The sequence below is a fragment of the Grampus griseus genome, assembly GCF_964374135.1.
Source record: "Grampus griseus genome assembly, chromosome: 6".
NCBI classification, from domain to species: Eukaryota; Metazoa; Chordata; class Mammalia; order Artiodactyla; family Delphinidae; genus Grampus; species Grampus griseus.
In genome coordinates, this window is record NC_139000.1 from 21,420,001 (window position 1) to 21,434,821 (window position 14,821).

General features: G+C 42.8%; 1 protein-coding gene across 1 annotated transcript in view; it reads left to right on the forward strand.

Moving 5' to 3' along the window:
* SUSD1 (sushi domain containing 1) overlaps positions 1 to 14,558 on the forward strand; it is a gene marked incomplete at its 3' end in the record, with an annotated part of 123,224 nt that extends 108,666 nt beyond the window's left edge. Inside the window, exons 15-17 of the mRNA XM_082656867.1 lie at positions 2,637 to 2,676; positions 14,123 to 14,262; positions 14,541 to 14,558. Coding sequence (XP_082512993.1) covers positions 2,637 to 2,676; positions 14,123 to 14,262; positions 14,541 to 14,558 — 198 coding nt within the window. The remainder of the gene's footprint in view (positions 1 to 2,636; positions 2,677 to 14,122; positions 14,263 to 14,540) is intronic.
* Between the last annotated feature and the right edge of the window lie 263 nt (positions 14,559 to 14,821).

The window sequence follows — 14,821 nt, forward strand, 5'->3', positions numbered from 1 at the left end:
TGCCACTCTCTCACTTTGTCCCAGTTTACCATTCCCCCTACCCATGTCCTCAAGTCCATTCTCTATGTCTGCGTCTTTTTTCATGTCCTGCACCTAGGTTCTTCAGAACCTTTTTTTTTTTTTTAGATTCCATATATATGTGTTAGCATACAGTATTTGTTTTTCTCTTTCTGACTTACTTCATTCTGTATGACAGCTCCATCCACCTCACTACAAATAACTCAATTTCGTTGCTTTTTATGGCTGAGTAATAGTCCATTGTATATATGTGCCACATCTTCGTTATCCATTCATCTGTCAATGGACACTTAGGTTGTTTCCATGTGCTGGCTATTGTAAATAGAGCTGCAATGAACATTGTGGTACATGACTCTTTTTGAATTATGGTATTTTCAGGGTATATGCCCAGTAGTGGGATTGCTAGGTCATATATGGTAGTTCTATTTTTAGTTTTTTAAGGAACCTCCATACTGTTCTCTATAGTGGCTGTATCAATTTACATTCCCACCAACAGTGCAAGAGGGTTCTCTTTTCTCCACACCCTCTCCAGCATTTATTGTTTGTAGATTTTTTGATGATGGCCATTCTGACCGGTGTGAGGTGATACCTCATTGTAGTTTTAATTTGCATTTCTCTAATGATTAGTGATGTTGAGCATCCTTTCATGTGTTTGTTGTCAATCTGTATATCTTCTTTGGAGAAATGTCTATTTAGGTCTTCTGCCCATTTTTGGATTGGGTTGTTTGTTTTTTGATATTGAGTTGCATGAGCTTCTTGTAAATTTTGGAGATTAATCCTTTGTCAGTTGTTTCATTTGCAAATATTTTCTCCCATTCTGAGGGGTTTTTTTTTTTTGTCTTTTTTATGTTTTCTTTTGCTGTGCAAAAGCTTTTAAGTTTCATTAGGTCCCATTTGTTTATTTTTGTTTTTATTTTCATTTCTGTAGGAGGTGGGTCAAAAAGGATCTTGCTGTGATTTATGTCATAGAGTGTTCTGCCTATGTTTTCCTCTAAGAGTCTTATAGTGTTTGACCTTACATTTAGGTCTTTAATACACTTTGAGTTTATTTTTGTGTATGGTATTAGGAAGTGTTCTAATTTCATTCTTTTACATGTAACTGTCCAGTTTTCCCAGCACCACTTATTGAAGAGGCTGTCTTTTCTCCACTGTATATTCTTGCCTGCTTTATCAAAGATAAGGTGACCATATGTGCATGGGTTTATCTCTGGGCTTTCTATCCTGTTCCATTGATCTGTCTTTCTGTTTTTGTGCCAGTACCATACTGTCTTGATTACTGTAGCTTTGTAGTATGGTCTAAAGTCAGGGAGCCTGATTCTTCCAGCTCCATTTTTCTTTCTCAAGATTGCTTTGCTATTTGGGTTTTTTTTGTGTTTCCATACAAATTGTGAAATTTTTTGTTCTAGTTCTGTGAAAAATGCCAGTGGTAGTTTGATAGGGATTGCATTGAATCTGTAGATTGCTTTGGGTAGTATAGTCATTTTCACAATGTTGATTCTTCCAATCCAAGAACATGGTATATCTCTCCATCTGTTTGTATCATCTTTAATTTCTTTCATCAGTGTCTGATAGTTTTCTGCATACAGGTCTTTTGTCTCCTTAGGGAGGTTTATTCCTAGGTATTTTATTCTTTTTGTTGCAGTGGTAAATGGGAGTGTTTCCTTAATTTCTCCTTCAGATTTTTCATCATTAGTGTATAGGAATTGCATGTTATCTTTTATTAAATGCACTTGATGCACTAAGCATCAAGGCAAAATTTAGTCACATTCAAAACCTTGTAGACATTTTAAGCTTTTCCCAGAATTTATCAGTGTAAATATAGTTTTTCAATTTTTAATAAAATAAACCCAGAATGACTAAGCTTGTCACTTGAAAGAGAATTACTTAATGAAGTTGAAGGAATCTTTCTTTAACCTCTACTATTTGGTTTCCTCTGGGGAATTTTTTGCTGACTTGTATCATAAATCAATGGTAATCCTAGCATTCCTAACAGACAAATATGCCTATAATATCAGCAGGGGAGAAGAAGAGAAGGTATTTCATTCCAATGAGTTTGTGGGTTGCTTCTACCACGGATGAGCTTTCATACATGTTCCTTTAGCTTTCTTCCTGGTTCTTGGCTATGTTTTGGGTAACTGAGTTTGCCTGGGAAATATCATCTAGAGAAGTGAAGTATTTGTATATACCAGGCCGTCTCATAGCCTTGCACATAACATGCATTACTACTTCTTGCTGAACCTGGATGTGACCCCAGAATCCTTTTCAACATACTGTAGTTCTCCAGGCAGTCAGTGCCAGTTGCTGAGAGCTGACAAGGGGCATGGAACTTACCACCATCCCTGCTCTTTCCTCATAGCATGTGCTTCCTGAGATACATTGGAAAGCTTTAGGGTCATCCATTCCTAAGATCACTTCTGTCTCTGCTGCCCACGCCAGTCCTTTTGAACACTTGGTGATCATAAGGCTAAATTGTAAGATGTTAGAGCTAGAAGAGATTTTAAAGATCGTTTGGTCCAAAATAAGAGATAAAACCCTGCAACTTGGAGGGCTAAAGTGTGTTATTTAAACTGAAATCACATGCCACCCAATTATATGTGTTGCTGTGTTTTCCTTTATAGGTGAGAAGAAGCTCCTGTGCAGTTTGGGCTCAGGTAAAAGGTAAAACCATTTTCTGCCTAAGACTGTTCTCCTTATTTCTCCTCTGTCCACTCTGCAGCATCAAGTGTATGTTAATGAGATTTCTTTTTAAATTGTCACAGGTGACAAAAACACATCTCAGACTAGCCTACAAAAAACCCTAGCTGAAAAGGATGAGGGGTGGGAACTTATGGAATTAGAACCAGAGTGGCATCACCAGGCCTCCAGAAACTGGGACTTGGGACTCAACACCAGAAGTAGGACTGTCCCTTTCTATCTGTCTCTATCTCCTCTCTAAGTGTGAGTTGGCCTCATTTTCTTCTACTATAAGCTACGTGGTGGTGGTGGTTGGGGGGGAACCAGCTGCCCCAGCTTAGCCACTTCAGTGGGAACAGACAGTTTTTCAATTCAGGGAGTCTCTTCTCCTAGCTAAGTGACTCTCCATTGGATGAATCACTATTAAGAGGAGATGGGGTAGTATGATTAGCCTACCTTGGGTTTGGGGCTTACTGGTATGGCTGGTTGGGGGCAGATCAATGTGATCAGCAACCTCACCAGGGTTGCATTGAGAGGGGGACATGATCCCCATCAGGAAGAGGCACAGAAAACCATGTTGGCAGACCAAAACAAAGAGCCACCAGGAGTCCACTACTTTCAACCATTTGGCTACTTAGCATGTGCACACACATACACATACACTGTTTAGAAAAGCACCCTCCATTAAGAAAGTGAAATTATCCTCCATACAACCAAAACTGGAACCCAAGGAGAAGACAGCTCAAAGGTGGGTCTCTTACTGAATCCAGCTCCAAGACCAGGGTTCCTGGGGGTGATCCGTCTCTCTTGATCCAATTAATCTAGATGTGCTTCTCATGATCTGTTAGCAATCTATGATTAATGGCAAACTTAACCATTCTCAAACCACAGTATATAATATGAAAGGGAAAGGTGGATAATCACAATCAGTACGTTCATTTAGAAAGGAAGAAAAGATAAAGAACCGTGCAGTGGCCAGGGGGCCCATAACAAGGACCACATCCTGCTGGACAGGAAAGGCAAGCACCTCCTGCCCTGGCAGCAGAATGGGTCACTTGGTCAGTTAGGTTGGCTGCCTCGGGCTCTGCCTGATGGGAGAGCAGCCTTGTCCCTTTCCTCCAGAGCCTTCCCTAAGAGAGGCAGAGAGAAGGAGCCCCACTGAGTGCCTACAACTTAAACCGTCTGCTTCATGGGGGCAGTTATCTGGGTGGCGGAGTTGCCTCAGGGGTTGAGCAATCGCAGGTCCTTGTTTGCCAGGCTGGGATTCCCCTGGCAGTACATTTCTTTAAACCAGCCGGCAGCCAGCCACTGGATTTGATTCATAAGAATTCCATTAGTTTGTAGCTAATACCAGAAATCTTGTCAAGTTTATGACCTTTTGAGTCTGGAACTTTTCCTTGTGGTTCACGAATCCTAGCAACAGCCTGAGGAATTCTGCTCTTAGCCCAGAGTATCGGTTTAACTCCTTACATCCTGTCCCTCACCTCAGAGCATCATAAAACAATAGGCTGGGGTGCTTCCCAGGAGGGTCCAGTGGATGGTGCCTTACAATTGGGGGGTTTGTTACCCTGTGTGTAGAGAGCACCTAGCAGGAAATGTTTGGGAGGAACCTGGAGAAATAAGCTTCCTTCGTTTTCTGCTTATCCCCTAATCTCATTTCCCATGTCTTTATCTCTACTCACACCAAATTCAACAAGGGTAGGGGGCATGGATTTTCAACTGGGCAAGGCACATTACCTGACTGTCAGCCAGCCTGGATTGAAGATTGCCAGGCCGCAAGGGCCTCTCTCTCTTTTTTCAATTTTCTTGAGAAAATAATTTACATATAACGTCGTGTGAGTTTAAGGTGTACAATGTGATGATTTGATTCACGTACTTATTGCAAAATGATTACCGCAGTAAGGTTAGTTAATACCTCCATTACCTCACATAATCACCATATATATATGTAATTTATGTATATAGGTGTATGTATATATTTATATATATAATTTGTGTATATGTATGTGTGAATATTTAAGATCTACTCTCCTAATATCTTTCAAGTGTGCAGTACAGTACTGTTAACTACAGTCAACATGCTGTACATTAGAATATGTCCCAGAACTTAATTATCTTACAACTGGAAGTTTGTACCCTTTGACCATCATCTCCCCATTTCCCCCACCCCCAGCCCCTGGCAACCACCGTTCTATTCTCTATTTCTATGAATTCAGCTTTTTTAGATTCCATGTATAAGTGAGATCATTCTGTATTTGTCTTTCTCTGTCTGACTTATTTCACTTAGCATCATAAGTGAGGGCCTCTTTTTTCTTTTTTTGCATTTTCTCGCTATATATTTTTAACATCTTTATTGAAGTATAATTGCTTTACAATGGTGTGTTAGTTTCAGCTTTTTAACAAAGTGAATCAGCTATACATATACATATATCCCCATATCTCCCCCCTCTTGCGTCTCCCTCCCACCCTCCCTATCCCACCCCTCTAGGTGGTTACAAAGCACCAAGCTGATCTCCCTGTGCTATGCGGCTGCTTCCCGCTAGCTATCTATTTTACATCTGGTAGTGTATATATGTCCATGAGTGAGGACCTCTCTTAACAAAGATGTGTGCTCTTACATTTCTGCGTGCAGATAGACTAAGCCCCCTTTCCTAGAATTGAATGATGGCCACAAAAAACAACCATGCATTCCGACATCTGGAAATTTTTCTGCCAATCCATTCCCTGCAGCTTTAAGGGCGGGATGGAGTTCCTACAGGAAAAGAGGTGCTTTTACCAGAAGAATGGAGATGTGCAAGCATCATGGACAGGCACAGATACAATAGCTTCCAGAATCCACTGCTTTCAGCAGCTGTTCAGTGTGATTAACAGACTCAAACTGGGTAGAAGTAATGGCCAAAGAGCTGGCTACAGTCATTCTACTGTGATTAAGTTAACAGGAAGGATTTTGCTTTGGAAATATCTAAGTGGCTTTTGGCCGCGCGTTTTTCCCCTCATGTTGAAAGAGAGTCTGAACCTTTGAATTCAAGCTACTGGAAAGAGCTGAGATAATAGAAAACCCAGTTATGTTGAGATTTTGAAGGCAGCTCGAGCGGGTATACGTCTACATGCAGAATGGGTTGTGCGCTCACCTGGCAGTCTCCTTTTGCCAAAATTTTGGAGCCTGCCATTTCAGAAAGTAATTTGGAGAGAACTAGAATCCAAATAAGTCCTCAAATTGTTTCAGTTTCACTCATGCCAGGCAACAGCCCCATTCTTGCCTTTGCCCTCTGATGAATTATGCTACTTACCTTTTGCACATTGCCCCTAAAAGAGCTTTGTGATGGCTCTCAGGGAGCCAGCAGTCGGTTTGATGGGAAGTGCAGAGGCCTGGGCTTCTTTGCCCGAGTCCTGCTACTAATCAGCTGAGTGTCTTAGAAATTATATTTAACTTGGCTGGTTCTCTGTTGCCTTCCTCCAAAATCTCTGCGATCCCTTCCAGCCACAAAGTACTATGATACTGTGCTTTCTTGAGTCACAGAGCAAGGTCATTTGATATACGTGAGATGATGATAAACTGTCATCAGGGAACATCCGTTAGTCATAGGCCTGAAAGCTCTGAGTCATTAGTCACTACTCCTCTTTCCCATTTAGCCCACATTTTGCACTTGGGCAGACCTCTCTGATTGTCATTTCTGTGTTCACTCCCTGAGCAGAGGCCTTTGGATGGCTGGCCAAGCCTCTTTCTCCTCTCCCATCACAGTGTTCAGGTTTCCCTCTTCACTCGAGCCTACACTACCCCCTGACATGTTCCCTCCACAGTTCTCCAGTATTTCTTTTTCTTCTTTCCAAGGCCTCAGTTGGACACCAATGTACCCTTCTGATTGCATCTCTCATTCTTCTCCATTCAAAGCGATGTGGCAGCTCTTCTCTGGATATGGCCCTTGCTTTCTCTCCTTATGTCTTGTGTCTTGTGTCTTATGTCTTGCTCATATGATTATGTACTTACTTCCACCTGGATTGCCCTATAACCTTCCTGTAATTTCTGTTTATTACAACCCCACCTGTTCTTCAAGATTAAAATCAATGCCATCTCCTCCTTGACACTGTTTAAAATTTCCTCAACAGGGCAGGATCTCTCTCCCTCCCTCTCTTTAGCCATTCTGCCACACTTTTGAGTCACTGGTATACTTGTTTTTTCTTACTAGATTTCATATGCTTGAGAGAGAGCATTTGAAGGCTGGAGCAGTGCCTGGCACACAGTAGGTGCTCAGTCAGAATTTATTGAATTGAGTTGAATGATTACTGGGGAACCAACAGTACAGTCTGGTGAGAAAAGAAGCATAGTGGGTGCAATACTTATCAAATAAGCCAGAGAAGATTAACATCAAGGTATAAGCTTAGTGTGTACATTATCTATGAATATGCTATGTGCATGCATGTATACACATATACACTCACACTCATTTTATTTTTTTTAACATCTTTATTGGAGTGTAATTACTTTACAATGTTGTGTTAGTTTCTGCTATATAACAAAGTGAATCAGCTATATGTGTACATATATCCCCATATCTCCTCCCTCTTGTGTCTCCCTCCCACCCTCCCTATCCCACCCCTCTAGGTGGTCACAAAGCACTGAGCTGATCTCCCTGTGTGATGCAGCTGCTTCCCACTAGCTAGCTATTTTATACTCGGTAGTGTATATATGTCAATGCTACTCTCTCACTTCGTCCCAGCTTACCCTTCCCCCTCCCCGTGTCCTCAAGTCCATTCTCTATGTCTGCATCTTTATTCCTGTCCTGCACCTAGGTTCTTCAGAACCTTTTTTTTTTTTTTTTAGATTCCATATATATGTGTTAGCATACGGTATTTGTTTTTCTCTTTCTGACTTACTTCACTCTGTATGACAGACTCTAGGTCCATCCACCTCACTACAAATAACTCAATTTCATTTCTTTTTATGGCTGAGTAATATTCCATTGTATATATGTGCCACATCTTCTTTATCCATTCATCGGTCGATGGACACTTAGGTTGTTTCCATGTCCTGGCTATTGTAAACAGACCTGTAGTGAACATTGTGGTACATGACTCTTTTTGAATTATGGTTTTCTCAAGGTATATGCCCAGTAGTGGGATTGCTGGGTCATATGGTATTTCTAGTTTTAGTTTTTTAAGGAACCTCCATACTGTTCTCCATAGTGGCTGTATCAATTTACATTCCCACTGACAGTGCAGGAGGGTTCCCTTCTCTCCACACCCTCTCCAGCATTTATTGTTTGTAGATTTTTTTTTTTTTTTAGCGGTATGCAGGCCTCTCACTGTTGTGGCCTCTCCCGTTGTGGAGCACAGGCTCTAGACGCGCAGGCTCAGTGGCCATGGCTCACGGACCTAGCTGCTCTGCGGCATGTGGGATCTTCCCAGACTGGGGCACAAACCCGTGTCCCCTGCATCAGCGGGCGGACTCTCAACCACTGTGCCACCAGGGAAGCCTTGTTTGTAGATTTTTTGATGATGGCCATTCTGACTGGTGTGAGGTGATACCTCATTGTAGTTTTGATTTGCATTTCTCTAATGATTAGTGATGTTGAGCATCCTTTCATGTGTTTGTTGGCAATCTGTATATCTTCTTTGGAGAAATGTCTATTTAGATCTTCTGCCAATTTTTGGATTGGGTTGTTTGTTTTTTTGATATTGAGCTGCATGAGCTGCTTGTATATTTTGGAGATTAATCCTTTGTCAGTTGCTTCGTTTGCAAATATTTTCTGCCATTCAGAGGGTTGTCTTTTCGTCTTGTTTATGGTTTCCTTTGCTGCGCAAAAACCTTTAAGTTTCATTAGGTCCCATTTGTTTATTTTTGTTTTTATTTCCATTTCTCTAGGAGGTGGGTCAAAAAGGATCTTGCTGTGATTTATGTCAAAGAGTGTTCTTCCTGTGTTTTCCTCTAAGAGTTTTAGAGTGTCTGGCCTTACATTTAGGTCTTTAATCCATTTTGAGTTTATTTTTGTATATGATGTTAGGAAGTCACACTCATTTTAAACCTTCATAATAGTGGTAGGAAGAATTCTAATATGGCCTCACAAATTCCTGGTCCTTGGGGTACACCCACTTTCTCTCAGTTATTCATTCAAAGGCCATTCTAGTTGTTGCTGTGAAAGGATTTGAAGATGTAATTAAAGTCCCGAATAGGGAGATTATCTGGATGGACCTGACCTAATCACATTAGCCCTTTAAATCTGTGTCTAGAAGTCAAAGACAGGGGAAATTGGAGATTCCAAGGGAGAGATGGATTTGACATAAGGGTTTCTCCTGCTGGCTTTGAAGATGGAGGGGACCACGTGGCAGGGATGCGGGCAGCCTATAGGAGCTTAGTGGCCCCTGGCTGACGGCCAGTAAGAATATGAGGACCTCAGTCCTACAACTGCAAGGAACTGAATTTAGCCCACAACGTGCATGAGCTTGGAAGCAGATTCTTCCCCACAGCCTCCAGAGGGAAATGCAGCCCTCTCAACATCTTTATTTCAGCCTTGTAAGACCCTGAGCTGAGGACCCAGTCACAGTGTGCCTGAACTTCTGACCCATGGAACTATGAGCTAATAAATGGCTGCTACTGCTAAGCTTATGGTAATTTGTTAAGCTGCAATAGAGAATGAATTCAATAATGTTGTTGACTCATCAGGCTTTACTTATCTCTAAATTAGTTTTCTGCTTTGATCTCCTTTGCCATCTCCTACTCCACAGGGGATTCAAGCAAGGGAACCCTAGAATAGCAGAGAGAAATTTAACACACTAAATAGAAGTCACAGTGCTAATTATTTGTGCCTTTTGGAGAACAGAACTGTTGCTTTCAGGAAATGACCCTGCTGGTGTAAATTCATGAAAAAATGTCCACAGCCATAGGAAGTCCTCAAGCTGTCACGAAGTCTGAGAGTAGGAATAGGGCCTTTCTAACTGGCTCTTCAACACCTGTGATATTTCCATTAGTGAAAAGGTTCAAGATAAGCCCAGGGAATCCCTATCACTCTTCCTGAGCACTATACCTCTTCGGGGAGCCACCCTACAGAGACTGGTGGAGTTTAAGCCTCATGGATTTACTCGCTTTAAGAATGAATCACTGGGGTGGGATAGGGAGGGTGGGAGGGAGGGAGACGCAAGAGGGAAGAGATATGGGAACATATGTATATGTATAACTGATTCACTTTGTTATAAAGCAGAAACTAACACACCATTGTAAAGCAATTATACCCCAATAAAGATGTTAAAAAAGAAAAAAAGAATGAATCACTGAGAATCTGGGATATAACACATGGCTCACTCACTTGGGTTTCTAAAAGGATATTCTACAAGTGATTGAGAAGAAAAATAAGTATGGTTTCATGGCATGTGACCATGGAAAGGAAGGTAACCAGAGGATGGCAAAACTCTGAAAAATGTAATTCACATTGGCCAGTTATACATTTTCTCAGTAAGGAATTAATGTGGGAAGTCCCTAAAGAAGCATGTGGTTATACCATGATTGGATTGACTCATGTTCACAGAGTACATATATAATGTAGAAAAAAAGACATATAACCAGGAACTGTTCTACCAGCAAGAATTGTGCCTGGAGCTACAATCCAAGTCATGTTATACAGAATGAATAAAGATGATTTCCCAGTACATACCTCGAGAGTAAGGAATAGTTGGGCTTCCTGCTAAGGGTGAAAGATGTCCTCTTTGATATTTGAAAACTAGAGAAGAGCTAACTGCTCTCCATACATTAAAGTCTTCTGCCATGGATGAAGCAGTAAATTCTAGCAGGCTCATACAATTTGCAAATGAGATGGATAAACCACTGCAAGTGATCTTTGAGGAATCTTGACGAAGAAGTGAAAAGTGGGAAGACAGAGGATGAGCAAAGGGCATGGAACTTTGTGAAAGGGAGGTAGATTTTGCAAAGTGTGCATGATGATAACTTGAAGTCGAGGCCAGGGACGGTCTTTAAGAGATGGCTCTGTGTCCACCTGGGAGAAGAAGCCGTAGTTCCCAGCAGTCAGTGTGGGAGCTATGAGCAGATTGGATGAAACTGCTCTTCTTTCTTCTGGCACAGAGTCACTAAATGGTCAGGGAACTGTGGCAAGCACAATGGATTTTGACTTCAGCCAATACCTAACAATGCCCGGTGGACAGTGTGGGGAAATGAGGGCTGGGTGTGAGCTTACTGTGAGCAGTAAGCTCACAGTACTGTGAGCTTACTGTGCTGTTTTAATATCTAGTAAATTCAAGTCACTCCTTTAATTTTTTTCTTTATTAATTTCTAATTTAACCAGAACTCCTCCTCCCGTTTTATAATATGCCTTCTTAAATATGTCAAGGCTTTTTTCTTCTGTATACCAAAAGTAGCCAAACAATACATGCCATGTTTTTCTAGAAAGTCTCTCTCTTTTTTTTTTAAAGAATCAATTTTATTTATTTTTGGTTGTGTTGGGTCTTCGTTGCTGCACACGGGCTTTCTATAGTTGTGGCGAGTGGGGGCTACTCTTTGTTGCAGCACGCAGGCTTCTCACTGTGGTGGCTTCTCTTGTTGCGGAGCACGGGCTCTAGGCGCGCGGGCTTCAGTAGTTGTTGCACACAAGCTCAGTAGTTGTGGCTCACGGGCTCTAGAGGGCAGGCTCAGTAGTTGTGGCACACAGGCTTAGTTGCTTCGTGGCATGTGGGATCTTCCCGGACCAGGGATCGAACCCGTGTCCCTTGCATTGGCAGGCGGATTCTTAACCACTGAGCCACCAGGGAAGTCCCTCTAGAAAGTCTCTTGACATTTTCTGAGGTAATGATTTGCCAGGCTCTTTAGCAAGAGATACGTTCCATGGCTGCTTTTGCTGGTGCCAGCTCTCCTGTAGAGTCTCCAGTAGAATCAAATTGCTCTCGACCTGGTTGTAGAGATCTGAGCAGTGTCGATCAGTAGAACTCTCTGCAGTGATGGAAAGATTTTAAAGCTGTGTTGTCCAGTATGGTAGCCACTCACCACTTGTGGCTACTGGGCACTTGAAATATGCACTTAAAATAGTATGACTGAGAAACTGAATTTTAAATCTAATTTAATTTAAATTAATTTAGATCTAGATAGCCACATTGTGGCTAGCGGCTACTGTATTAGACAGCACAGAATCGATGATGAAAAAGTTAAGTAGCTTGAACGGTTCTCAAATGTGCTACAATTACTGCCAGGGAAATAAGTCATCTATATTTTGAGGGTCTCAAGTCCAGGGGCTATTTTTCCTCTTAAGCCCCTCTCCCCTTACGGTAACAGATGTTTGCTTTTGCTGTTTTCAGCTCTTCAATGGCAGTGTTGGATTACCCAGGGGGAGCAGTAAGCATATGCCTGGTGCATTGGTAAAAGGAGGGTACAGACACATGAAATACAGTTGGCCCTCCATATCTGCGGGTTCCACATTCATGGATTCAACCAACTGTGGATTGAAAATATTCAGAAAAAATAATTCCAAAAAGTTCTAAAAAGCAAAATTTGAATTTGCTGCACACTGGCAACTATTTACCTAGCATTTATTGAATATGTTGTATTTACAACTATATACATAGCATTTATGTTGTATTAGGTATTATAAATAATCTAGAGATGATTTAAAGTATACAGTAGGTTATAAGCAAATACGACACCTTTTTATATCAGGGACTCGAGCATCTGAGGATTTTGGTATCCAAGGGGGGCCCTGGAACCAGTCCCCCATGGATACTGAGGGATGACTGTAATTTGATGTTCCAACGACGACAACTGCAACAAATCATCTGGAAAAATTTGGAATTGATTGCACTCCCTTAAACTTATTCCATGACTTGGTGGCATTTTTATTTTTAATTCTATACATGCAAAGTCAGCCCCCCAAGATCTTCTCAATGTCTGGTGGCACCATCGTACAGATTTTTGTTCTTCCAAAGAGGAATTTGAGCAACCACAGCCCGAGGCCCCATAATCATCAGCCTGTGGAGGAAAGATCTGGGCCAGCACCGCTGACTTCTGGGGGAGAACATGACCCACTCTGCTGCAGAAAGAGCTGGATTCAGATCTGCACTGGGAAAGCATGGTGCTGTGGTCAAAAGCAGACTCTGAAGCCAGGCAGCTTGGGTTTGCATCCTGGCTTTGTCATTTACTAGCTGGGTGACCTTGGGCAAGTTTCTTAACCACTCCATGTCTGGATTCGTCATCTATAAAATGCGAATAATAACAGTACCCAGTGTAATAATACCTGGTGCTATTATTATGGTACCCAGTGGGTGGTTAGGAGAGGTTTTAGAACAGTGTCTGGCACATAGTAAGTGCTAAGTAAGTGTTTGCAAGTTAAAATGAGATCTTTGGTTTAGAACATGATGCCCTGACTTAGTCACTTGGCCCAAATGTACAACTCAAATGTGCGTGTTTTTCAGTGAATAGCCAGGGATCTCTCTGGAGTTGACATGCGATGCACCTCTGAATAGAACATACGAATGTCTTTCAAAGAGCTTTTCCATCAATTTTCTTATTTTATCTTCATGGCAACCTGCTGAACAGAGCAGGGAGGTACTACCCTTGCTTCCTGTAGGGGAAATGACAGATGACTCTACCCAACAGAGAGGATTTGTTTGCTATGTTTGTTTTTCTTTTAAAGATTTATTTATTTTATTAATATTTTCATTATTATTTTTTTGGCTGCATCGGGTCTTAGTTGCAGCACGCGGGATCTTTGTTGAGGCATGAGGGATTTTTCGTCGTGGCATGCGGGCTCTTCATTGTGGTGCTCAGGCTTCTCTCTATTTGTGGCAGCGGGTTTTCTCTTCTCTAGCTGTGGCGCGCAGGCTCCAGAGCACATGGGCTCTGTAGTTTGCGGCATGCAGGCTCTAGTGGAGGCGAGCAACCTTAGTAGTTGTGGCGCGCGGACTTAGTTGCCCCGCAGCATGTGGGGTCTTAGTTCCCCGACCAGGGATCAAACCCGCGTCCCCCAGTGGCAGATTCTTTACCACTGGAGCACCAGGGAAGTCCCTGTTTGCTATATTTGATCACTGGAGCTACCATTTTTGGAGCAAAAGTCCAAATGACGTCAGAATGACATCTTCCTCGACGCAAAGGAAAACTGCCGGTAAAAATCGATCAAGTGTAATTGACTTGAGAGAAGACCAACACACACAACACAGGGTGCTGTACGTGTGTGCCCAACAAATCAACTTTTATCCCTTGTAACTTGAATGTGGCCCAGTTTTACGCTTCCTTTTCAAAAATGTCGTGGAACAGTTTTTCCTGATGCCCTGGTCTCAGGACCAACTGAGGGGGCACAGAGGAACTCTGGGCATTCTTGGGATGGTTTGTTAAATGGGGCCAACCTCTGGTTAAAAGAGAGCGAGGTCAGGTGGGTGTGCACCTCTGTGGAGGGCCGTGATTCTGTGCTCTGTGGGTTCAGCGTGTGGTTTTGTCCCGCAGATTCATCGCTCACGCTGCAGCAGATGGTAGGCGTCGGGCTAGGCTCCCTGGCTGTTGTGATTGTCCTCGCATTCCTCTCCTTCTCAGCAGTGTGGTATGTGCGACTGTCACTTTTGAGGAATGAGTGGAATGGAGGGAGGGTGGGGCTGGAGTCAGGAAGAACAGCTGGGATCGAGGAGGGTCAGAGGGGGAGTGCGGGAGGTTGTCCCAGGCTCAGCAGGTGAAAGGCACGGGTAACTCTGCACCTCAGGAGGGAGGGGCATGCCCTCCAGTCCCAGGAAGAGAGCAGGGTCAGTGATGGCGCCCTGACCACTCACAGAGCGGTGGCTCATCTCCTGTACCGCTTCCCATGCACACAGGGGTGCACCGCAGGAGAACCTAAGTGTCAGTGAACTCTCTTTTCCTCCGCCATGTCTAGATTGCCAATGCTGCGTGAAGAGGATGCGCTGCTGCTGGGGCAGATGTTATGACAGCTTCTCAGGTGTCTGCACAGAGGCCCTGTGTGTGCGTGGGCCTGCAATCCCATTCCTGGATTCAAGACGGTGACTATCTCTTTGGAATCCCCCAAAAGGAGGACACTCGGGAATTGTTGATGTCTTCCCTGCTACACGACCAGTTCTGTGTCTCTGAACTTGAGAACCTTGATGTACAATGTAATATTGACCACAGGCTACAGGTCACATGGACTGACCTGTGTTC